The sequence below is a fragment of the Cervus canadensis genome, chromosome 4 (genome assembly GCF_019320065.1).
Source record: "Cervus canadensis isolate Bull #8, Minnesota chromosome 4, ASM1932006v1, whole genome shotgun sequence".
Classification (NCBI taxonomy): Eukaryota; Metazoa; Chordata; class Mammalia; order Artiodactyla; family Cervidae; genus Cervus; species Cervus canadensis.
In genome coordinates this window covers 66,774,918-66,800,341 of record NC_057389.1, presented here as the reverse complement: position 1 = coordinate 66,800,341, position 25,424 = coordinate 66,774,918, and the positions used below count along the sequence as shown (strand labels likewise).

At 38.0% G+C, this 25,424-nt stretch overlaps 2 protein-coding genes across 2 annotated transcripts; one reads left to right on the top strand and one right to left on the bottom strand.

The window, feature by feature from the left end:
* Window positions 1-63: 63 nt before the first annotated feature.
* Window positions 64-1,035, bottom strand: LOC122439432 (olfactory receptor 11L1). The gene has a single exon (XM_043464468.1). It carries the CDS (start codon window positions 1,033-1,035, stop codon window positions 64-66), a length of 972 nt encoding a protein of 323 aa, XP_043320403.1.
* Window positions 1,036-10,137: 9,102 nt separating this feature from the next.
* On the top strand, window positions 10,138-23,960 carry TRIM58 (tripartite motif containing 58). The gene is made up of 6 exons (XM_043467556.1): window positions 10,138-10,560; window positions 14,617-14,712; window positions 16,453-16,683; window positions 18,587-18,609; window positions 18,706-18,806; window positions 23,371-23,960. Exons 1-6 carry the CDS (start codon window positions 10,138-10,140, stop codon window positions 23,958-23,960), a joined length of 1,464 nt encoding a protein of 487 aa, XP_043323491.1.
* The last annotated feature ends 1,464 nt before the right edge of the window (window positions 23,961-25,424 follow it).

The following is a 25,424-nucleotide window of genomic DNA, read 5'->3' as shown; positions in this document are numbered from 1 at the left end:
GCTCTGAACCTGCCACTCATGTTTCCTGAAGTTAATTCACTGTGTATTCTATATTGATTTTCTTTATCTGATAAAGAGATTTTCCTTCATTCTTACCCCATAGATGCCACAATTTCTTCTCATGACTTTTCTAAGAGCATCTTTGAAGTCTTTGTTCCTCAAGCTGTAGATGACAGGGTTCAACAGTGGGGTGACCACAGTATAGAAGACAGAAACAATCTTGTTGATATCTGGTGACAGGTGGGCACTGGGGTGAACATACATGGAGATCATGGTCCCATAGTAGATAGTGACAACAGCTAAATGGGAACCACATGTGGAAAAGGTTTTCATTCGGCTAGAGGCTGAAGGAATTCTCAATATTGATGACACAATAAAAACATAGGACACCAGCGTAAGAATAAAGCAAATGCACAGCACAGCAACTGACAGGATAAAGATGACCATCTCAGTGACATAAACACTGGAACATGAGAGCTGCATGAGGGGCGGGAGGTCACAGAAGAAATGATTGATCTGGTTGGGCCCACAAAAGTCCAACTTGGAAATCATTAGAGAGGGCAGAAATCCTGTGCCAACTCCTGTCAACCAGGAGATAGCCACCAACTTGGTGCAGATCTCAGGACTCATCAGGAAAGAGTAGTGCAGTGGACTACAGATTGCCAGATATCGGTCATAGGCCATCACAGCCAGAAGAAAGCACTCAGTAGCCCCGAAGAACACAAAGAAGTAGAGCTGTGCTATACAGGCATGGAAGGAGATGGCTTGGCCCTGGGAGACCAGAGTGGCTAGGAGAAGGGGCACAATGGTGGATGTATACCAGATCTCCAGAAAGGAGAGATGTTTGAGGAATGTGTACATAGGTGAGTGCAGATGCTGGTCCTGGCTCACCACAACAATAATGACAATATTCCCTGTCACTGTGAGGAAGTAGATGAACAAGAAAATGATAAAAAGCAAGGTCTGCCACTCAAGAAGGTTCTGGAATCCCAGCAGCTGAAACTCAGTAACAGTGGACAAATTTTGGGACTTCATTGCCTGTAGAAGAGGAAAACATTTTGGAAAAGCATTGTTTGCAAGGCATAAAAACATTTATAAATACTGACATCTGGAACTTCAGAGACGAATTTTTAAATTAGTTCAGATCTTTAGGTACTGCATTATAGAAGAGCAAATGCATGATTTCATCTTTTAAAGAATGCATTTTGAGATCAGAAGCTGAATATGGATATGAAATCTTGGAAAGAACCTCAGCAAACTTCATTTGTTGGATTCTTTGAATTCTACAAGTGGTCTCAGGTTCAAAGACATAGGCCAAAAAGGACTCTGACTAAAATCAAACTTAGAAACCAATGATAATAGCAAAGTTAAAAAAAAAGTCAAGCACATAAGGAAGCAAATACCTTCCTTTTCTCATATGTGGGCTTTGTCTGAAAAAGAAGTTAGACACAGCGTTAACTCTTAAGATACCTTGGGAAAGTTTCTCCTTTCAAACAATATTTAAGGATAACCTGCTCTCCGTGTTCATGTGTGTGTGTATGCTTTTGTGAAGGCTTGTACTGAGCTAACTTGTACCTTCATTGCTGTCCTTGTCCAGCTGGATACCATGCTCAGCCACTGTAATCACTCTTTTCTGTGTACACTTTAGTTCAGTCAGTCATGTCCGACTCTTTGAGACCCCATAGGCTGTAGCATGCCAGTCTTCCCTGTCCATTACCAACTCCTGGAGCCTACTCAAACTCATGTCCATCGTGTTGGTGTATATATTCAACAGTATTTTCCTTTGAAAGTGAAGTGAAAGTGAAATTCACTCAGTTGTGTCCAACTCTTTGTGACCCCATGGACTATGCAGTCCATGGAATTCTCCAGGCCAAAATACTGGAGTGGGTAGCTTTTCCCTTCTCCAGGGGATCTTCCTAACCCAGGGATCGAACCCAGGTCTCTTGCATTGCGGGCATATTCTCTACCAGCTGAGCCACAAGGGAAGCCCCAATTTTTCCTTTGCTTCCATTCAGTTCATTGTCATAACCAGTTTTGTTAGTCAGCATTCACCTGCCATACATGAGTTTTCTTTCTGTAAGGGAGGTGAGAGACAATAAGGTAGCCATTTAAAATTTACAGCCAATGAATTCCAATGCATCCTTATTGCTTGGAGCATTCATTCTACATGTCCTTTATCTATTCACATTCCATTTTCCTTAGTGATTGCTTCATAATGTTCTTCTCTTTTCAAACTCCCAACACTTTCTCGTTGGGAGTATCTATACCCTCAGCAAAATATCAATACCTACTGTACTATTAAACAACAACGACAAAATAACCAGAAAAACAAAACTGAAATCCTCCAATGGGAACATCCAAACTCTCAGGCCACTAAATTCCCCGACTACCTACCCTGAGTTCGTGTGCATCTGCTCCCTATTTCTTCCTCTGAATAAACAGTGTAAGCCCAGGTTAAGGCAAATAAATCCCTCTACAGGTGATACAGGTGTTGCATCCTCCCATGTAGTTGAAGGTATTGCTGGTGTTACTCCCCCTTACTCCCTGAATAAACAGTGGCCCCCTCTCAGTTGGATCATTTCCTCAGCTTGTTAGCATGCTGGTTTTCTCTCTCTTTTATAAAGGCAATCAGAGCAATAAAACATCTTGATGCTATTCTTTTCTCCAAATACTACCTGCATTTGTCTGTTCATTTTAATCCCTTCCCTTCTGAAAAGTATTGTCTCTATCCACTGCCTGTATTCCCTCTTGAATCCACTGAATTATGCTTTGCCCTCTTCAGGACAGCAAAATCATTCTGCTGCACTATTGCCCTTCAATCATTCATCATCATTCCTAATCGTTCTGATGTGTTGATGGTATGGCACATTTGATCTTTCCCTCTTTCTGGGGCTACTATGCATGACCATGCACTCTCTGAGTTCAGCTATAGACTTTTCTTTCCACATTTTATCCATTTCCTTTTTCTAGCATCTCCACATCCTCTAACCTGTAAAATATATGACTTTGAGACTGAACACCTCTCAATCTACCTCATTTTCCTCATGATTTCAAGATGTCTCTTGGTTTTAAATGCTATCACTTGGACTTTAACTCCCTAAAGTGTGAATCAAGCCAGAATATAAGACTCATGTAAGCAACTGCCCTCAGTGGTCATGTATGGATATGAGAGTTGGACTGTGAAGAAAGCTGAGCGCTGAAAAATTGATGGTTTTGAACTGTGGTGTTGGAGAAGACTCTTGAGAGTCCCTTGGACTGCAAGGAGATCCAACCAGTCCATCCTGAAGGAGATAAGTCCTGGGTGTTCATTGGAAGGACTGATGCTGAAGATGAAACTCCAGTACTTTGGCCTCCTCATGCAAAGAGTTGACTCATTGGAAAAGACCCTGATGCTGGGAGGGATTGGGGGCAGGAGGAGAAGGGGACGACAGAGGATGAGATGGCTGGATGGCATCACCGACTTGATGGGCAAGAGTTTGAGTAAACTCCGGGAGCTGGTGATGGACAGGGAGGTCTGGTGTGCTGTGATTCATGGGGTCGCAAAGAGTCAGACACGACTGAGAGACTGAACTGAACTGAACTGAAACAACTGCCCTATTTGAAGTGCATACTGACACGTTCAATCAGCATCTGAAACAAAAAAAACTACCCTGCATTCCTGCCTCACCCCCCAGTCTCCTCTAAGTGAGTCTCTCTCATCTCATTAGGTCCCTCCATCCTCTCACTTGCTCAAGCCAGAATTAAATTTGATTCTTGTTTGTCACAGACCCAGCATCAGATTTCTCACCAAAACTGCCTGGCTCCACCTGAAAATATATCTAGAAACTGTTCACCATTTGGCAACTACATTGCATCCTCCTTGGAAAAAAAAAAAAAAAGTTCCACTTACTCTTACCTGGATTGTTCAATAGACTCCTTGCAGTCCCTCCACAGCTACCCGCCCTTCCTTCTTCAGTAAATCCTCAGTAAAGCAGCCAGAGTGAAACTTTAAGAACAGAGTATGCCATTCCTCTGCTTAAAGCCCAGAGCAACACCCAGATTCTACAGGAAACATAAATATCATTGAAATGTTCCTGATAAGTAAACAAAACAATGTTGCCAATCAGCTTATTCATATGTTTCATAGTTCTCGATTTTTGCTATGTTTTGCTTTCACCTCTTATACTTGGCTAAAGTCACTAGGAATATTATCTTCATTTGACAATGAAAAATTCATATAGAGTAAAAATGGTGTTTAACAAAATCCATGTTGGGCTTTCCTGATGGCTCAGACATTAAAGAATCTGCCTACAATGCAGGAGATTTGGATTCAGTCCCTGGGTTGAGAAGACCTCTGGAAAAGGGAATGGCTATCCACATCAGTATTCTTGCCTGGAGAATTCCATGGACAGAGGAGCCTGGTGGGCTACAGTCCATGGGACTGCAAAGAGTTGAACATGACTGAGGGACTAACATTTTCATTTTTCGTGCATTTGTTACCAGGGACACGCTAATGGATTTCTCTTTTTTGTCTTTTCATTTCTTGTAAGTATATTACCATGGGACTCAATTAAATATAAACAATGAGTAGATTAAAAAAATAAACATGGAGAACAATAAGGCCCCACAGGGAGCCCACAGGGAAAGCAAAAGAACATTGTATTATGATTGACTAAGTTTATAAGGCATTTGGCTCAATTTCCTAGTCATATAAAATTTCTCCCATTATGTGCATCCAAGGGAACAAGGAAGCTGAACTTTACTAATCACCATTCTTTGCTTAAATACTCTCAGAAACGAGGAGCTCAACACCTAACGAAATAATGATCATTTACTGATTATTTCCAAAAGTTAGAGTCACCTTAACTGCACTGAGCTAAAAAAAAAATAAAAAATGTTTTCTAAAATGCTGTGCTGAGTTTACTTAGCACTAGAATAAACAGTGTAACCTCAGATCTAATGCTGTAGCTTTATTATGCAAATTATATGTATGAATTATACAAAAATAAATATAATCAAGAATGTTATTGTTTTTATATGCAATGTCGAACAGAGTCATCTAAATGGCCTTTGGCATCTCAAGACATTTTTGATTACTTTTCAGCTATTACAGTTTTATATGCTAAACAATTTAGGCAAGACAATTTGTCTCAAAGTAGTTAGAGTATCAGCAAAGGCGAAATTACCTTGGTAATGAGGAATAGTCTTTAGAATGCAATATATTCACCCACAACAACCAAAATAAAATTTGTGTCCTCAACACCAAACATACCATTTAGATTTCTTTAGGAAAAACTTCGAGCCTGTCCACAAGAACCTCCCCTACCTGTCAATAACCACAGCATGAAGAGCCCTAAATCATGGATACCGCATCTGCCTTGCCCTCCTGGAACCCAAATGTGGGCTGTGCTTTTTTCTTGAGTGGAAATTTGCCATCTTCTGTTAGAGTTTGATGCTGTGGAAAGCAGACTTTTCCTTTCAATAACTCTGTGTTTCTTGGGACCTCGCTCTTCTGAGTACTCTGTTCCCCAGATATTTTTTTTCTCTGTAATTTGCCAATCAAGCTAGTGGAACCAAAAAGGGAACCAACCTTCTGAGATTCAACTTTGCCCACTAAGGTTTATATGTCAGTAACACTCAGGATAGATGCAAATCTTAAACTCTTTTGAAAGTATATTTTTAATATTTAACTTAATATCAATCCTAGTGACGTTTGACTAAAAGTTAAATCAAATTAAAAAGTGTGTTTTTTAAATCTAGCAAGCAGGTAATTAGTGAGAGGACTGAATGTATGAGAGCTGGGTTTTGTTGCATGGTATTTCTTCATCAAGCTTTAATTACAGGTGTGGCTAAATTAAAAAAAAGTCATGACTGAAATGATTGTTTTCATTCATTCAATTAAAGCAATCTATACACAAGTTCATTTTGAGTGTTACTCTGTCAATCTAACAACAAAAAAAATACAATATGTGAATCTGAGAATTAGGAGATGAGTTGGAAAAGAAAAAGTTTTTAATCCATCCATAATATAGCAGGATTAAAAAATCAAGTGTATTAAAGTCTATTTAATTAAAAAGATCTAATTTATTACAATCCCCTGGAAGAGAGCATGGCAACCCACTCCAGTATTCTTGCCTGGGGAATACCATGGATAAAGAAGCCTGGCAGTCTATAGTACATAGCGTCACAAAGAGTGGGACATGACTGAAGCAATTTATTAATATTCATTGATATCACATGCAATTTATTAACATTTTTAGTTGTTTATATATTTTAATTTGAAATAAAATATTAAAAGATTGAGCAAATGAAAAAAGAAAAACAAATTACAATTGCATTTACTTTGGGTGGGTTTATCATTAATTTATTCAGCAAATATGCATTTGGCACCTACTATGTGCTTGGAGCTCATCCAGGCATTGGAATTCACCAGTGAATCACACAAACACTATAGTCTGAAGAGGTAGGCTTACATAATTATTTATTGGTATTTGACTTACTTAATATAATTAAAAAATATTTAAACTAATGATTTCAAAATAATGTGATTAATGTTATATATATATATATATATATACACACACATATATACATATATATGTGAAGACTTCGAGAAGTAAAGAATATGCAGATTAAAAATGTATCCTTTTAAATACCTATAGTACTGTCTCCCAGAATTAGCCACCTCATACTTTACCTTCCATACTTTTTTGTGTCCCACAAGTGGAGTAGTATAATTGAATTACTACTGTATAGCCTGGTCTTCCCTCCCGGCTCAGTCGGTAAAGAACCTGCCTGCCATGCAGGAGACCTAGGTTCGATTCCTGGGTTAGGAAGATCCCCTAGAGAAGGAAATGGCAACCTACTCCAGTATTCTTGCCTAGAGAATCCCGTGGACTGTAGCCTGAGGTCGCAAGAGTCGGACACGACTTAGCGACTAAACCACAACCACCACCACTGTATAGTCTCTAGCTTGGCATGCACGCATGCGTGCTATGTCGCTTCAGCTGTGTCTGATTCCGAAACCCTACGGACTGTTGCCCGCCAGGCCCCTCTGTCCATTGGATTCTTCAGGCAAGAACGCTGGAGTGGGTTGCCATGCCCTCCTCCAGGGAATATTCCTGACTCCAGGATCAAACCTGTGTCTCTTATGTCTCCTGTATTGGGAGGTGGGTTCTTCACCTGTAGTACCATCTAGGAAGCCCCAATATCTTGGCATATTGGCAGATAAATTTTTAAGCCTGAATCTTGCCCCTTTTTGCAGAAAATTTTACAGATAATTTACATCATAAATCTCACACAGGACATTGCATATATTATTTAATTTATTCCAGAAGCTATAGGGGGCCCTTACTCTATGAAGCCCAGAGTAAAAGACTCTGGAATAAAAATATGAATGAGATAATATTCTTTTCCTTGAATCTATCAAATGACCTTAAAAATTCTTAATGTAAATCCATTTTAAAGTATAACATTAGGGAGTAAATCTCCTTTTGTTAACATGTACATGGGATGATTGGAGCTCATATGCACAGAAAACAGGTCAAGGGCCAGCATTTCTTCCACTGCATAGATCAGTATCTTAGAAACCCTAGGTTCTCACTCACAGTCACAAGAAAACTTCCCTGCTTCACATTTTCTCTCTGAATTTCCTCCAAAGAACAAAGAAGTACTCTGGATGTTGGCACCCCTTACAAACCCAATGAATGCTGAGGTTGTGTCTACAGAGGATATTAGACAACCTTAGCTCAGTGAATGATCAATATAGACTCTGGGGAAAAGGAACAATAAAAATGCAGGATACAACTGCTGAAATGAAAATCAACAATGGGATACTGCTTAGCCATTTACATGAATGAAATAATGCCATTTGCCACATCATGGATGGACCTAGAGATTATCACACTAAGTGAAATAGGTCAAACAGAGAAAGACACATAACACATGACATCACTTATATGTGGAATCTAAAATAAGATACAAATGAACTTATTTATAAGACGGAAACAGAGTCACAGACATAGAAAACAAATGTATGGTTACCAAAGGGGAAAGAGGGGGATAAATTAGGAGTCTGGAGTTAGCAGACATAAACTATTATATATAAAATAAACAACAATGTCCTACTGTGTAGCAGAAGGAACTATATTCAATATCCTATAATAAACCATCATGAAAAAGAATATGAAAAATAATAGTTATGTATATGTATTTATCTATATCTATACCCATATCTGTATCTAGCTAGCTAGCTGAATCAGTTTGCTGTATACCAGAAACTAGCACAACATCATAAACCAACTATATTTAAATAAAAGACAAAAATTTTTTTTAAATGATGGAAAAACTGAAAAAAAAAAAAAAAAGCAAAAACAAAAAACAGAGATCCTTTTTAAAAACCACAGGCAGGAAGGAAAGTGCTGCTCAGTTGCTTTTGAGGTTGTGCTGGTGGCCTTTTTTTTTTTTTTTTTCAGTACAGAGTGGGCTGAATTTGGGACTAGGAGATATTAAATTCTCAAAGCTGAGGCAAGTGTATGGTCAGAAAGAGCTGGGAGCCTTGTTGAAAAGGACTCAGGCTAGGAAAGAAAACATGGATGCCCTGGAGAGATGGTTTCAGGAGCCCAAAGCCACTATGTCAGGAAGTCGGGAAAGAAACAGGGAGAAATGGTCAGAGGAGGAGGATCCTGTATTGTTAGAGAAGGCAGAATACATGTGAAGTGTAGTATTGGAGAAGGATAATGGCAGGAATTGAGGATGTTAACTAAAAGATTTAGAACTATGCAACCTGAGTCAGAAATGGAGTTAGGGTAAAGTTAGGGTAAAGATCCTGGAAGAGGTGACCTGAGTCATCTGCCCCTGCCTCTCACTGGGAACTTATCTACTGCCACTCATCCTCATCTTGCACACACACCAGCCTGCCTGGCTGCCTCATGGTATGAGGTACATCCTGCTCTCTCCAGCAATAGCTCATTTTATGTACTCTGTGCCTCTGACTGTTCCCCTTGCCAGAGCTCCCTTCCTTTCAACTTCTGTTCACCCTTCAGTTATTAACTCAGAAACTCCCAAGGGCCCAATCTGACCCCCACCCCCTTCCCCTGCCCCAGCTTGTCTTTTCTCCCAGTTTTTAGTTTATAATTGTATGAGTTCTATGGACTGATCTTAAGACACCCTCGAGAGATGGGCTATTTGTTTTTTTGCTTACTCTTGTGTCTGAGATTCTGGCAGCTTGTGCTGAGAAACAAACTGAATGATTTGCTATAGGCATGTCCATCAACCCTTCAAACTCAACAAAATAAAAATTACATTTTGCATAGATGACAGATGTTTCCCACATTTGTCTACTTTCCTGATGTCCTAATGACCTCACCATATTCATCCCAAGTAGGGATCACACCCTTTCTGTCAAATCATCTTCCTTCTATGTCTTTCTCAGCCTCCCCCACCTCACAAGTGCTGCAGCACTGATAGGCTGTAGTTAGATTATTCTTCCTAACCAATGCCTTAGCCTACAGCTTTGCCACTTCTAAGAGGTGCTTTACAACAATCATAACACATGTGCAGTCATTATGCGAATCACTGAAGCTGGCCAGATTTTATTTAAATGCTTTGAATTGTTGTTGGGCTATAGACCTATCATTATTATACACACATTTTTTTTGGGGGGGGATCTCCTTATTAACTTACCAACATATTTCTTTATCAAGAGCTAATTAACAGGAAGTAGAGAAAATAAATTTTGACAAAAAACTTTAGCAAATCAATATGTCATAAAAAAGATGATAAGGTCATGGGACAATTTAGAAAATAATTGAAGGAAGGACCTTAGCGATTCTTGAAATTTACTGACAGTGAAAACACGAGAGTACAGGCTCCAATAAGCCACACTACGAGGGATTCCGTTAGAAATGATCAATTTCCTAGGAGGCTAGGATTGCTAGAATGTTAATTTTATCCGTGTGGTTGACTGTGTCTGAGATGCAAGTTTTCACTGGGCGTGGCTCATTTGGACGCTAGCCAGTGGATAAAGCCCATCTCGTGTCTGCCTCTCATGAGGCTGTGCGGTTCCTCCCTTCTGTGCCAGAACACCAGCAGAGATAGTGCAGGCAGCTGGGGAAGACCGCGCTACTATCGGCGGGGCCAGGCAAGGCCCAGCCGGCCATGGCCTCGGGGTCCCCTGGGGAGCGGCTCTGCGAGGAGGCCCGATGCCCAGTGTGCCTGGATTTCCTGCAGAATCCCGTCAGCGTGGACTGCGGCCACAGTTTCTGCCTCAGATGCATCTCCGAGTTCTGCGACAAGTCCGACAGCGCACAGGGCGGCCTCTATGCCTGTCCGCAGTGTCGGGGGCCCTTCAGGCTGGAAAGCTTCCGGCCCAACAGGCAGCTGGCCAGCCTGGTGGACAGCGTGCGGCAGCTGGGGCTGGGCGCCGAGCCTTCGGGGGCACGCTTGTGTGTGCGGCATGGCGAGGAGCTGACCCGTTTCTGCGAGGAGGACCAGGAGGTGCTGTGCTGGGTCTGTGACACCACTCCAGATCACAGGAGCCACCACACGACATCGCTGCAGGAGGCCGCCAGGTGCTACCAGGTGAGGGGTAACGTGGAAGGCCGTGACTCCTGATCGGGAAATGCCGGTCTGTAATGGAAGACACTGACCGAGTCAGAAGTGTTAAAAATCCCTTGCCAGAGACAGAGCCAGAAGACACCCTCTGATCTGAATGAGCAGTGCCCTCCACACCAACCACCCTCCTGACTCACATTCACCTTGGGATCTGTATGCCTTTGCTCCATGGAAACCCCGTCTTTTGGGATTCCTATTCAGGAGCTCAAACATATTGTTATTTTAGACTGATCTTCTCTGCCATGAAACTCTCCCTGGTCATTTCATTTCATGCTGGTCTTAATTTTCCTGATTTAGGTAATCTGAGTTCCAATACCAGAGCTCCCTGGTGTAGGAGGTTATGTTGTCTAATTGCTTCTTGTAACTACAAGTGCACAACTGTTATCGGAAACACTTCCTAATAACTAAATTTGTATAATATTTTGCTTTTGCATAGTATTTATATTAATTAATGCTACTGTTGTTTAGTCACTAGGTTGTGTCCGGCTCTTTGCAACCCCATGGACTGTAGCTTGACAGGCTTCTCTGTCCATGGGACTTCCCAGGCAAAAATACTGGTGTAGGTTGCCATTTCCTTCTCCAGGGGATCTTCTGAAACCAGGGATCAAACCCAAGTCTTGTGCTTAGCAGGAGGATTCTGTACCACTGAGTCACTTAGGGAGCCCATGTTAATTAATATTGTCATCAAAACAATCTTAATTTTTTTCATTTGTATTTTATATTGGAATATAGTTGATTTACAGTGTTGTGTTCATTTCAGGTATACAGCAAAGTGATTCAGTTATATATATGCATGTATTCATTCTTTTTTAAAATCTTTTCCCATATAGGTTATTTCAAAATATTGAGTAGAGTTTTCAGTGCTATACAGTAGGTCCTTGTTGATAATCTACTTTATATATATTTGATAATCTATTTTATATGTATATATATAGTGTATATACGTTAATCCTAAACTCCTAATTTATTCCTCCCCCTCACCTTTGCATTTTGATAATCTTAAATTTGTGTTTGAAGTCTGTGAGTCTATTTCTGTTTTGTAAATACTTTCATTTGTATCATTTTTTTTAAATTACACATGTAAGCCATGTGTGTGGGTGTGTGTGTGCTAAGTCACATCAGTCATGTCTTACTCTTTGTGACCCTATGGACTGTAGTCGGCCAGGTTCCTCTGTTACTTGGATTCTCTAGGCAAGAATACTGGAGTGGGTTGCCATGCCCTCCTCCAGGGGATCTTCCCAACCCAGGGATTAAACTTGTGTCTCTTACGTCTCCTGCATGGCAGGCAAATTCTTTACTGCTGACCACTAGGGAAGCCCACATAAGTGATGTTATATGACATTTATTTTTCTCAGTATGACTTACTTTACTTAGTGATAATCTCTAGGTCCATCCATGTTACTATAAATGACTTTGTTTCATTCTTTTTAAGCCAGAGTAATTTTCCACAGTGGGCTCCCCGGTTGGCTCAGTGGCAAAGAACCCACCTGCCAATCCATGAGAAACAGGCTTCATCCCTGGGTTGGAAAGATACCCTGGAGAAGGAAATGGCAACCACTCCAGTATTCTTGCTTGGGAAATTTCCCAGACAGAGGAGCCTGGTAGTCTACACCCCATGGGGTCACAAAAGAGTCAGACACAACTTAGTGACTAAACAACATCAACAACAAAAATATTCCCCTCTCTCTCTATATATATATATATTTGCCACATCTTCTTTATCCATTCATCCGTCAATGGACATTTAGGCTGTGTCCTAATGAATGTGTCCTTCACTTTAGTGAAGTCGCTCAGTCGTGTCCGACTCTGCGATCCTACGGACTGTAGCCTTCCAGGCTCTTCCGTCCATGGGGTTTTCCAGGCAAGAATACTCGAGTGGGTTGCCATTTCCTTCTCCAGGAGATCTTCCCGACCCAAGGATTGAATCCGGGTCTCCCTCATTGTAGGCAGACGCTTTACTGTCTGAGCCTCCAGGGAAGTCCATGTCTTGGCTACTGTAAATCCTGCTGCAGTGAATACAAGGCTGCATTAAGCCACCTTCATGTTTGAATGTTTGCCATGAATGGTGTCTGGATGGGCACAAGGCTCTGATCCCCTTTAAAGCTGCCAATACATGTTACTCTGAAGTAGGAATCCAGTGGTTAAGCAGACAGATTCCTCTCTATTCAACACATATTTCTGGACTTATGATGTGAGCATCCTCAATGAAAAGGTGACTAATATTGGAGTATCTGGCTCACAAAAGTGGCATCCATGAAACTCTGTGAATAAGATTCTTCCTACTGGTGCTCATCAGAAGTTTCTGGACATATTCAGAACACATTTAAATTCCCAATATCTGGAACAGCTGCTCGCACAAAGAGAGTTAAAGTCATCTTTTATCTATTGACCTTACCTGAAGTACTACCACAATGAAAATAAAGTGAAGATATTAACTTTATAAAATAATAATAAATTAATTTAATAAATTATTAATCATATAGAGCCTGTAATAATTTTGTATATTTATATCATACATTTTAACTTAGAATAACTAATAATATAATTATTATTTTAACTTTGTTTTAAATCAAGGTTGTGATTTTTTTCCCCTCAAGTACCCTCTGGACCTACCTAGAAATATCTCTTTTAGGTTTTCTTCTTGATTTTGGTCTTCTGCAAAATTCAGGTGCTAACTATTTCTTAACTAGACTTCTAGAGTATATTCCTTCCTTTTTTCTTTAATCCAGATGGTACCATACAGTGCATGGATAATGTCGTATTCTAAGGAAGTTTTCTCTATTTCAGCAGTCCTTCAACTAAATACCAAATAAATATCTTCTAAACTCCTTAGCCTGTCAATCACTTTTAGGACCCTAAGTGCTCTTACTGTAACTCTTGCCTTAACCGTTAATCTTTAGATTCAGCAAAACTAGCCTAATCACTGTTGTCCCCAAACGTGACACAACTTTCTACTTCTTTGCTTTTGCTTACAATTTTTTTGTCTGTAAGTGTCGGAGTGTTCTAGTCCTTCCAGATTCCAGAAACAATTGCCATTTTCTTCATCTTATTAAATGCCTCGTTGGTTCCTACTCCTATTTTATGTGTTCTACCTTAGAATGTTATCATTAAGAAAAAAGAAAGAAGAAAAAAGAAAAAAAAAAGAAGACTGGTGTGTGGGACTTGTTGAATGACTGTGGGAAGAATTTAAATTTTTGCTTGTTTTTATTTTTTCCTGAGACTAATTGAATGACTTTAGGAAGACTTTTAAAATGTATATGTGTCTATCTTTGTATGTGTTCTCTGTAAATAAAATATATGTGCTTACCTCTAGCAGGAGTCCTAGGGCTGAAAAGAGATTTAGTTTTCCTTAAATTATGTTTCTATCCCTTGTAAGATTTATGACTTTCTATATTTCTTTTTCATATAACAAATACTAACTTACAAGATTTCTTCTGTAAAATAGTAAGAAATACACTTCTGGTTATAAAGTAATGAATAACTTTAAGAAGTTGAAATATATAGATAAAAGGAATAGCTTCACCTTTTCAGCCAAGCATAGTAGATGAGATTTTGTTTTTTGAATATATTTTCATTGGTCTCTGCCTAATTTTTATATATTTATTATAAAAACTTTTATTTTTAAAAATTGGTGTCAGGTTACATAAAATATGCTTAGTTTAATTTTCTTTATAATTGTATTTCTTGCCATTAAAAATTCTGCAGCACCTTGTTTTAATTCTATCCAGTGAATGAAATAATTTTTTCCTCACTGCCCTATTTTTAACTGCCCTATTTTGGTTACTTACTGTTTTGCTATTTATAATACAATGAACACACTTTTTAGATACATCTTTTATTATATCTGGCATTAACATTTAAAACATATCTATGTTTAACAGTCATTAATATTAATGAGATCAAACATTTTTGTATGCTTTCTACTGCCCTTTATAGCTGATCTTTGTATTTCTTCCTGTGCTTGCTCAGTTTAAGTACTATATGAGAGTATCCTTAATGGCTGCAGCGTATCTTCCCAAACAGATAAAGCTCCAGGTGGCACAGGAGCTTGTCAGGAAAGAGCTGGAGGAAGCTTCGACTCAGGAGGCCAATGTGGGGAGGAAAACTGTTATTTGGAAGGTAAGAGAATATTGGGGCTTTGGGTGGCTAACCTATCTGAAGGATCCTTATTTGGATCATTAAGTCATTCTTCCACCATCTTCCCTACTCTGGCACTTTTGTTCCATTTACCTGGGTACTCAAGAAAAACTGATCTCAGCATCATCCTGGACCATCTCATCCCCTCAGATTATTTTCGTACAATCGTGTTCTTTCTAATGTCTGTAATACTGTCCCAAATCCAAATTATAAAAAAAGACTTTACTCACCTTGGTCTTACTAACTCGCTTGATCTTACTTACTGATCTTCACTCACTGCATCACTTAGAACAGAGTTGTACTGTCACTACTAGTTTAAAAAATATGTATTTGTTGGATGAATGAAATTTTTACTATTTCACAGCATATATATATATATATTATATATATATATATATGAAATACAGGCTCATAGTCATCATCTTACATATAAAAAATAATCTGAATTTTCTTTTTTCAGTCAATATGTTGATATATTTCTGCCATCATCAGCTCTTTTTTCCTTTACCTATTACACACACACACACACACACACACACACACACATACACAAAGTGATTCTGAACCTAGACCAATGTTGCCTTCCAAGAGATATTTTGCAATATCAGTAGATATTTTTGGTAGTCAGGACTGGGATGCCTTACTAGCATCTCATATGTAAAGGCAAGAAATGCTGCTAAATACCCTATAATACAAAGGACAGTCCCCACCCCCCCAAAAAAAAATCACAACAAAAAATCACCTGGTCAAATATCAATAGGATCAATACTGAAAAACTGTATATAGAAATGACATAGATGTTTATATTTTTATATTATGCATTACAATATATACATAGACTCTATTTCTGAATAGTTCTCTGTCTTTTCTAAGGAACCCTTTTTCTCTGATTATTCTCTATAATTTTGTAATTCTTTCTTTCTTTTCTTGAAAATCTTGACTTGTATTCTATCCTCTGGCAGATATTTTCATAAGGGTTTTTACTATATTTTTCTCCTATGATGTCTTACTTTTTCCCATAGTTATGTATATTGTATGTAAAGTTAATTAATAGTGGCATTTATTAATAATTTTTTAAAGTTAGTAATCCAAGTCAATTTTTTTTTAATCCTGGCCTGACCACAAATTTATGAAATCAGGAACTCTATATCTGAGATCTGGTTTCATGCATGTTTTGAACCCTCCACTGATTATTCTTAAAGTAGAGATGTTTCCAAGAACCTTGTTCTAAGTCAAGTCAACTTTCATGATTTTTACCTTTAAAAATGGATCCATGTGGGCCAACATGCAACAAGCATGGGTTTAATAAAATAAATTCTAAATTCTGTGGAAACCCTTAGCCCTTGTATATCTATAGGTGTAATTATAGTAATTTAAATGGTGATGTGAGAGAACAATGAATTGCAACTAAACCCCCTTTCACTATGTCATAGCCCATGTGTGTGTGTTAAGTCGCTTCAGTCATATCTGACCCATTGCAGCCCTATGGACTGTAGCCCACCAGGCTCCTCTGTCCAAGGAATTCTTCAGGCAGGAATACTGGAGTGGGTTGCCATGCCACTCTTCAGGGCATCTTCCCGACCCAGGGATTGAACCTAGGTCTCTTGCACTGCAGGAAGATGCTTTATCATCTGAGCCTCCAGGGGAGGGCCCCCCACCCCCCTGCCCATATTCCAAATACTCTGCCCCAATTGCTGATGATTTATTGTACTGTCACTCCAGGAAAAAGTGGAAATGCAGAGGCAACGCTTCAGGTCGGAGTTTGAAAAGTATCGTGGCTTCCTGGCCCTGGAGGAGCAACTGCAGCTTAGAAGACTGGAGGAGGAGGAGCGAGCCACGCTGCAGAAGCTTCGGGAAAGCAAGAACCGGCTGGTTCAGCAGAGCAAGGCCCTAAAGGAGCTGGCAGAGGAGCTGGAGGAAAGGTGCCAGCGACCAGCCCTGGGTCTGCTGGAGGTGAGGCTGGGTGCCTGGGAGAAGGACGGGCACACCGGAGACCAAGGGGACAGACGGCAGCTTTCGGAGATAACTCCTTAAGCAGTTTTGCTCTTTAGGACAGGATCACCCTAGAATTTCCTTGGAAAGCAATTAAAAATTGCTTTATTAAAAATCCTCAATCCCTAACACCAGAATCCGAAGGGACCCTAGACAATCATACATAATAGTTCATACTAAAGACAAAACCTTAAATATTTTCAAAATTAAAGTTAATTTAATGATTTACATATGGTTAAACAGAAAACAGACTATCTATACTATGTTGCCTGGAAAACATTTTATAAAAACCTCATAATGGGTCAACAATGATATTGCTGTATTTCAGTCATGTCCAATCCAAAAAGTCTTGTTAACACATTTTAATGTCAATAGTCAAACATATGAGTAATGTTTAAAATTTTCCACATTGAAATTGGCATGTTAATTTTCAAGGCAAATGCTAATGTTCTAGCCCATAGTGCATGCCCATTCCAAGCATGGCGGGGAGGGATTAATTTGGCTCCATACAGCTTGCCCACAATATACTTGAGATTATAGTGCAGACAGACAAATAACTAATAATCCTCCTTAAAGGCATTAAATCCCAAGTGAGTTGAGAAAGTCATCATTGTTGGTGGATGCTTGCTCTCATGCTAGAACTCACTGCAATAGAAATTTTCTGGGCACGCTTCATTGTGTTTCAACCTCAATGACTCATTTAGGAATGTCTGAAATAAGTAATTTCTATCTTCATACAAGTTCTGTGATTAAATAGCACTGGTCACAGAGTAGGGGGGGTCATTAAGTAAATGTATTTGCAAAACTTTTATATTAAATTTGTCCCATTTTCTTCAATATATTTATGCATCAGTAAAACTTGTTGTTATTATTGCTTTTCTTATTACTGCTATGCCTACTTCCTACTAAGCAAACTGTCCCAAAGGAATAAATTTTCAAAATTTCAAACAATAAATAAACACAAGAACTTTGGCATTTTCAATAATATTCATTGTCACATCTTACTGTATTTCAAAATATTGCATATTTGAACTTATCATTTATTAGCACTGAATAAATGTTAAAATATCTTATAACACAAGTCTTAGGGAGACTATATCCTCAAATAATTTGCTTTCATTTTTATACTCATTTCTCCCTTTCTTCCTCAGTACCAGTAAACAACATTTCACCTTTAATGGCCCAAAATAAGACCTGTCGTTCTGATGAAATATAAAGCTGATCATTTCCCTGTTTTTATGCCCTGTTAAAATTAATCTGACTGGTGGTCATTTTTTAGAAGGATAGGGGAAATACAGTGCAGGTGGTTTGTTTAATAATCTACTTTGACATAGACTGTTGCTGAATTTTAATGACTTCTGTTTTTTTCTACTTAGATAACTTAGACCAAGTACGTTGGTCCAGAGAATAAGGAAGTTAGGGTTTTCTTACAAGGACACTGAGATCATCATTTTATGTCTACACCTTTCACTATTTCTCAAATAAATTCTGCAGATATTTAGAATCTATTTTTACCTTAATTCTGTTCACAGAATATAACTCTTCATGAAAACACCCAATTATCAGAATTATCAATTCAGAAAATAGTTAAACCAATAGATATTATAGGAATTAACCTAAAGCTTGTGTGGTCTGATTTTGTTTTAATAGAAGCAAACTGATTATATTATTTTAAATTGATGAGAAAACTCAATAACAGTCTGTTTTAGATTTTTTAAAGAGGGAATCATATCTCTTATAGTTTTACATCAATAGTTAATGATTTTCAATAATTCTTAAAGAGATGTTCCTGGTGTGTCCCCAGTCTGTCAAAAGCAGTTCGGAGGTCTAACTCACACCTACTTGTGTTTCTCTTCATTTTCAGGGTGTGGGAGGAGCCTTGAGCCGGTATGTTTACTTCCTGAATCAGAGAATGGTTTGGGAGAGGCTGGGGAGGTTGGTGGATAACCCTAATGAAAACTGCAGGTTTTGTGCTCTTCTCAGAAGTAAAAATGTCACACGCCTGGAACCCGAGTCCATCGCTATGGAGCTGAGGACAATGTGTCGCATCCCTGGCATGAGAGAAATGCTGAGGAAGTTCCAAGGTAAGCTGCATTTTAGACCTTGCGGAACTATGACTCCTGGAATTTGGCTGTTATTGCAATTTGTTACTGTACCAGTTAGGCTATAGTAACAAACAGAACCCAAAGTTTAGTGGCTAAAATCAGCAAAGTTTTATTTTGAGATCATGTTATTGGTTGATTACTGGATTGTGGAGGCTTTAATTTCACATAATCTCACTCCATGCAGACAGAGCCCCACCTCCTTCCTGTTGCTGATAGGCACAGAACTGAGCAAAGTCATGGTGAATCATGCACCACCCTAAGGGGCACACATAGCTTTCCTGAAGATATTATTGATGAAAGTGCATCACGTGGTCATGTCAAACTACAAGGGGGGAAGGGAGAGAGCACTGGGCTCAGATTTTTTTTTTTAAGAGTATTGGGATATTTGTGAATAGTCCTGAAGAATATCAGAGTAACTGACACCCATATAAGCTACATTTGGTTAGAATAGTGAGTCTGAAAGTGATATTATCTGTGACATAAGCAATATTAGTTCCACTCTATGTCTATTTCCTTTTTTATAAAATGCTAAAAAATTGTCTTTTTAGAGGACAAAATGAAACATATTTGAAAACAGAGAAAAACAAATCTTCAATATATGAAAACATTGCAGTGTATCAGATAACATAAAGTTTGGATTATTTTGTTATCTGGCAGTTTGATGAATTTCTTAAATTCAGTTCAGTTCAGTTCAGTCACTCAGTTGTGTCCGACTTTTTGTGACCCCATGAATCACAGCACGCCAGGCCTCCCTGACCATCACCAACCTCTGGAGTTTACTCAAACTCATGTACATCAAGTCGGTGATGCCATCCAGCCATTTCTTAAATTAGATAGTCAATAAAGCCAAACACATTCAGTTATATTATATTTATTTTTATTTTATATATATATTTATAAATATTTATAAAAATTTATATTTATAAATATATATATAAATATATATATTTATATTATATTTATTTTATTATAAAATATATAAAATATATATTTTATATATAAATATATATATATTTATTTATATTATATTTATATTATATTTAAGAGGGAATAGCTGTAGTGTAATAATTAGTTTGTTGGGTCTTAGTATGTTGTTTTTTAAAACAATATAGATTCAATGTTTTTAATTTTTTTTAATTCAGTTTATGCCAAATAATGAAAATAGACTGTGACTTAATAGTAGGTTTATTACTTAAAAGGAAACTGCTTTGTCCCATGATAAGAAAACCCATCTTATCAATCCTGTTCAATGATTAATCCTTGATCTTATAGGCAGATTGATATTCCTTGATAGCTCAGTTGGTAAAGAATCTGCCTGCAATGCAGGAGACCCTGGTTCAATTCCTGGGTCAGGAAGATTCACTGGAGAAGGGATAGGCTACCCTTTCCAGTATTCTTGGGCTACCCTTGTGGTTCAGTTGGTAAAGAATCTTCCTGCAATGCAGGAGACCTGGGTTCAATCCCTGGGTCAGGAAGATCCCCTGGAGAAGGGAAAGGCTACCCACTCCAGTATTCTGGCCTAGAGAATCCCGAAGAGTTAGACATGACTAAACAACTTTCACTTAACTGTATGAAATGTTTCAAGTTATTACACTCTCATAATCAGTGTCTTTATATTCCCATTTACTTTTACTTGATTAATTAACTGGTCAATTCCACAAATATTGTGTATTTTATGCCAGTCACTCTTCTAAGCATTAGAATATAAAACTGAACAATAACATCAAATATGTTACAGATCTGGAGCTTCATATTGTAAATTTTTGCTTAAATTATGGAAAATACACAAAATGTTAGAAGATGAAACAGAATATTGAAAAAATAAATAAATAAGTGTGGCCAGAAGTTCTTGAGTTAGCACATCTAATCTGGAGTTTTTGATGATCAAGGAAGACTTCATTCATAGGAGAAAACACAGCAAATATCTGATCTAGAAGAAAGCATTTCAGGCAACAGAAATAAGTTCTAAGACCTGAGCTTAAAATATGGAAGATGCATTCCAGGAGCTATGAGGAGATCTGTGTGGCTATTGTGGAGTGAGTGACAGAACTGTCAAGCAAAGTCCAGGTAGTGTAGGACCCAACAGGAAGGCCACTATGAGTAGAAGTGAAATGGGGCATCAGTTATAAATGGAGGAATAGCATGATTGTACTAATGTTTCATGAAGATCACTCTGTGTGGTTTATTGAGAATAAATTACAGAGGGGCAAGGCTTGATGTGGAAAAGCCAGTTAGGAGCCTTTGTGATAACTCAATTAGAGACTATTTTCTATTGGACTAGGGAAGTCGTACTGGAGGTACAGAGAAATAGACAAGATCTTGCTATATTGATACTTTGAAAGCAGAACTGGCAAGATCTGCTGTTGGATTAGATATGAGGGGTCAGAAAGGGAGAAAAGTTGTGAATAATTCCAAAGTTAAAATCTCCTGAATTGGCATAATGAAATTATTGTTTACATTGACAGGTAAAGCTGCAGGCAAGGTAGGAAAAAAGACTTGGGTTTTAGACACATCAATGTTGTGATGGATATTAATGCTGATATTGGGTAGGCAGATGAATTTACAAATATGGAGTTCCAGGAGAAAAGTCTAGGCTAAAAGTATTTGGAATTAGTAAAGCATATGAATGGAATTTAATGAAAGCAATATGCCTGCCAGCCCAAGAACAAATCAGAAATGATCTGAGAGAGAGGCAAGAGGTCCCAATCATGAGACCATTAGTTTCTCCAATAGCAATGATGGAGGAGGAGAAGAGAAAACAGCAGAGGAGACCAAGAAGGGGTGATCAGCAGAAAGGGAGTAAAAGGGTGATAACTGGTGTCTTTGGGAGAGAGAAATGTTTTCTGGGACAAAAGGATCCTCAACAGTGTTGAGTGCTATAGAAAAGTCATTTAAGGTGAACTTTAAGGACTGATCATGCATGGAACACTGGGAAGAAGGTGCAGTTTGGTTAGGGTATTATTCTATCTTGGTGATAGTTTAAGAAATTTTAAGAGTTTAAGAAGAGGTAGGGAGAAGAATTAGAAATAGATGTATTCACAACCTTTTCACAGATTTATTTTCTTGAAGTGGGAATGATGTTTGAAGACATGACATCTGTTAAATAAGTCTACCACAACATCATGGAGACCCACTTTTCAGTTCCTGTTATTTATGACCTCTAGAGTTTGGGAAAATCATATAATCCCTTGGGCTCATCCTGCTTGTCTATACTGTGAGAAAGATAATATCAATCTTGAGGCTGGTTCCATGTGATAGCATAGATGATGTACCCACTCAGGTTTGAGTAGAAATAAAAGATAACTAGAAGTGTTTTGGAGACAAATAAGAATGAGAGTCATCATATTAATATTTGTTATCATATTAAAACTAAAACATGATTAATTATGAAATTTGTTTTTGTTTTTAAATTAATGAAATCAAATTTACCAGTTTTGAGTGTTGACCAAAAAAAAAAAAAGACATGAATATTATACATCCTCCTTGCTTCACTGAGGTCATTTCATTAGTAGATGTATTTTTAATTATATGTACAAATAAAATGTCATATCAATATACTGAGACTCCACAGTATGGGTATTAATAGTACTTTTCAGTAGTTTTCTTTGCTGCATAGCAAATTACCACACACTTAGCTACTTAAAATCACATCCATTTACATCCATTCTTCAGATCTGATAATCTTGTGGGATCAGCTGGTTTCTCTGCTTAAGGTTTTATAAGATCAAAATCAAGGTGTTGACCAGACTGGACATCTCTAAGGGGTCTAGAGAAAGGTCCACTTGCAAGCTTATTCAGTCTGTTGATATAAAGCAATTCCTTGCAGTTGGAGGACTGACATCCCCATCTCCTTGTTGATTATCAGTTGGAGGTTCCTCACCCTTCTCCTCCACTGTGGCCCACTCCATCTTCAAAGGCGGCAATGACATATCAAATGCAAATCTCCCTGATTTTTCCTTCTGCCACCAGACCAATAACCAAAGAACTCGCTCTGATTTTAAAGGGTGATTAGATTAGAACCCACTCAGATAATCTCCCACTTGTCACATAATATAACAGAATCATGAGAAAACCTCCTGGGTCTGAAGGTCATGAAGTTCGTCTTAGAATTCTTCCTACCATAGTAACATAGCTTTGAAAGTGGTGTGTTTTAGACCAGTGAAATTTTTCTATAGGCTTTGAAAAGAAAATAAAAAAATCCAAAGGGAGTTATAAATTTTATTCTAAATGCAGATCTTCCAAAGAGTACCCAAGTACTCTGGATAGAGATAAAAGGGTTCTAAATGGTTATGAACTTGGTTTGTCTTATCATCAATGGTTATGGTTTAATTGAGGCAGTAATTAGTCCTGGATTATGCACACATAACAGAGGAATATACTCAAACTCAATAAAGTATCTGCAAGATGAAATACTTAATTTTTATCTCCATGAGTTATTAGAGGGAGAGTAAAGCATGGTGTGACAGTCATCAATATCATGGGTTCTTAAGTTTTCACCAGTCTTTTCTGTTCTTTCACATATTCCACAAAATTATTTCCACAGTTGACATAAAATTGGATCCTGCCACCGCACATCCTAGCCTCCTCTTGACTGCTGACCTGCGCAGTGTGCAGGATGGAGAACTGTGGAGGGATGTCCCCAACAACCCTGAGCGATTTGACACATGGCCCTGTATCCTGGGTTTGCAGAACTTCTCATCAGGGAGGCATTACTGGGAAGTCAAGGTGGGAGAAAGAGCAGAATGGGGCTTGGGCGTCTGTCAAGACACAGTGTCAAGAAAGGGGGAAATCACACCATCTCCTGAGAATGGGGTCTGGGCCATGTGGCTACTGAAGGGAAGTGAGTACATGGTCCTTGCCTCCCCATCAGTTCCTCTCCTCCACCTGGAACGGCCTCGCTGCATTGGGATTTTCTTGGACTATGAAGCAGGGGAAATATCCTTTTACAACATCACAAGTGGGTCTTTTATCTACACGTTCAACCACCTGTTCTCTGGTTTTCTTCGACCTTATTTTTTCATCTGTGACACAACACCTCTTGTCTTACCACCTATGACAGATGTGGAGTTAGAAAATTGGGCATCCGGGGCTCATTTTGACTCTGCCTCTAATATCAGAGATGATTCTTCCTAAGATTCTGTTGCTGAGATACACCCCAAGCTTAGCAAAGTCTTCTGCAATAGAACGGAGCATATAGTATATACATATGTGAAGGCTCAACAGATGTCCCCATTTAGGTCAGCTGTTTACTCCTTGTCACTATGGAAATTTTCCCATAGGAAAAAAAGGGAAAGTATATATTATGTGTGTTTGGATGAGGATTGTATAATAATTTTAGAAATGGAGCAATCTTATCACTGTTTTCCCAAATGGCTCCACAAACATTTTTGATGAGGTTTTCTTCAAACGAATGGACCTTGTATTAAACAAAGATATTTATCTATACCTTTATTTTAATGTCTCATTCCTTTTCATATCTCTTCATTCCAAGTCTTCCACATATTAAGAATTAGAAATAGCAATTCTTAAAGTGGTTCAAAACTGTCCAATATTGTTCTAACGTCAGATTCCTAATTGTTTCCTCTGTTCTTACTCTCTCTCCTCTTTTTCTCCCTCTGGGCTCTGCCTCTTTCTGTCTCTGTCTCCCTCTCTTTTCTCTTTATTGCTTCTTTCTATTTTTTTTTGCTTTATATCTCGTCATTTAATCTCCATTTTCTTCTAGATTACTATATTCAGAACCATCCTTTTATATATTCATGATTCCTGTAGCTATTCAATTATTCTTTAAATCCTCTTTATTCAGGGATCAATTTTTGAGAGTGATGCAATTCTTTCCTCTGATTATATCAGAGTCCAATGCCATACCTCTCACAAGAACATTTTCCTTTTTCTTCGGATATATTTTTGATTGAAATATAATTGGTTTACAATACTGTATTAGTTTCAGGTACTCAGCATGGATGCTTTTTTATTTTTGAGTAGAGATTTCTCAGAATTATGATTCAACTAGTTCTTTGACCTAGTCATTTTCTAGTTGTAAAAATTCAAACAATTATTTCTTTCTCTTTTAGACTCATTTACTTAGTACGATTTCTGTAATGTGGGACAATGATATTGACCTTACAATATTTTGGGAAATAATTGAGGTTGTGATTTATAGGATTGCTTTAAATTCAACTTTGCCTCTTAAATACAATATGAAAATGACCATAATGATGAAATGATAATAATATTTGACCTATTTTTAGTGTATATTCTGTACATTCCAAACAAAATTTCTTAAAAATTATTGAAAGTTAACTATGCTTCCATCTTTTACATATATGTTTGATAAATACCTGCTAACCAAATGCTTAAATGCTAAATGTTGAAATGTTAAATAATTATTAATTAATAGAAACTTTAGATGACATTACCTGACAAGACTTTTTGATTTTTAAGGAGCTTTTCTCTTCCAGAGAAGTTTCTTTGACTAAAATCTTTCACATACTTTACAATAACATTAATGATATAGCTTTCTTTCTATATTTTAAACATTTTTTTTCAGATATTTTTATATTTGGAGGAGCATTTATGGATTATAATCATTTTAGCAAT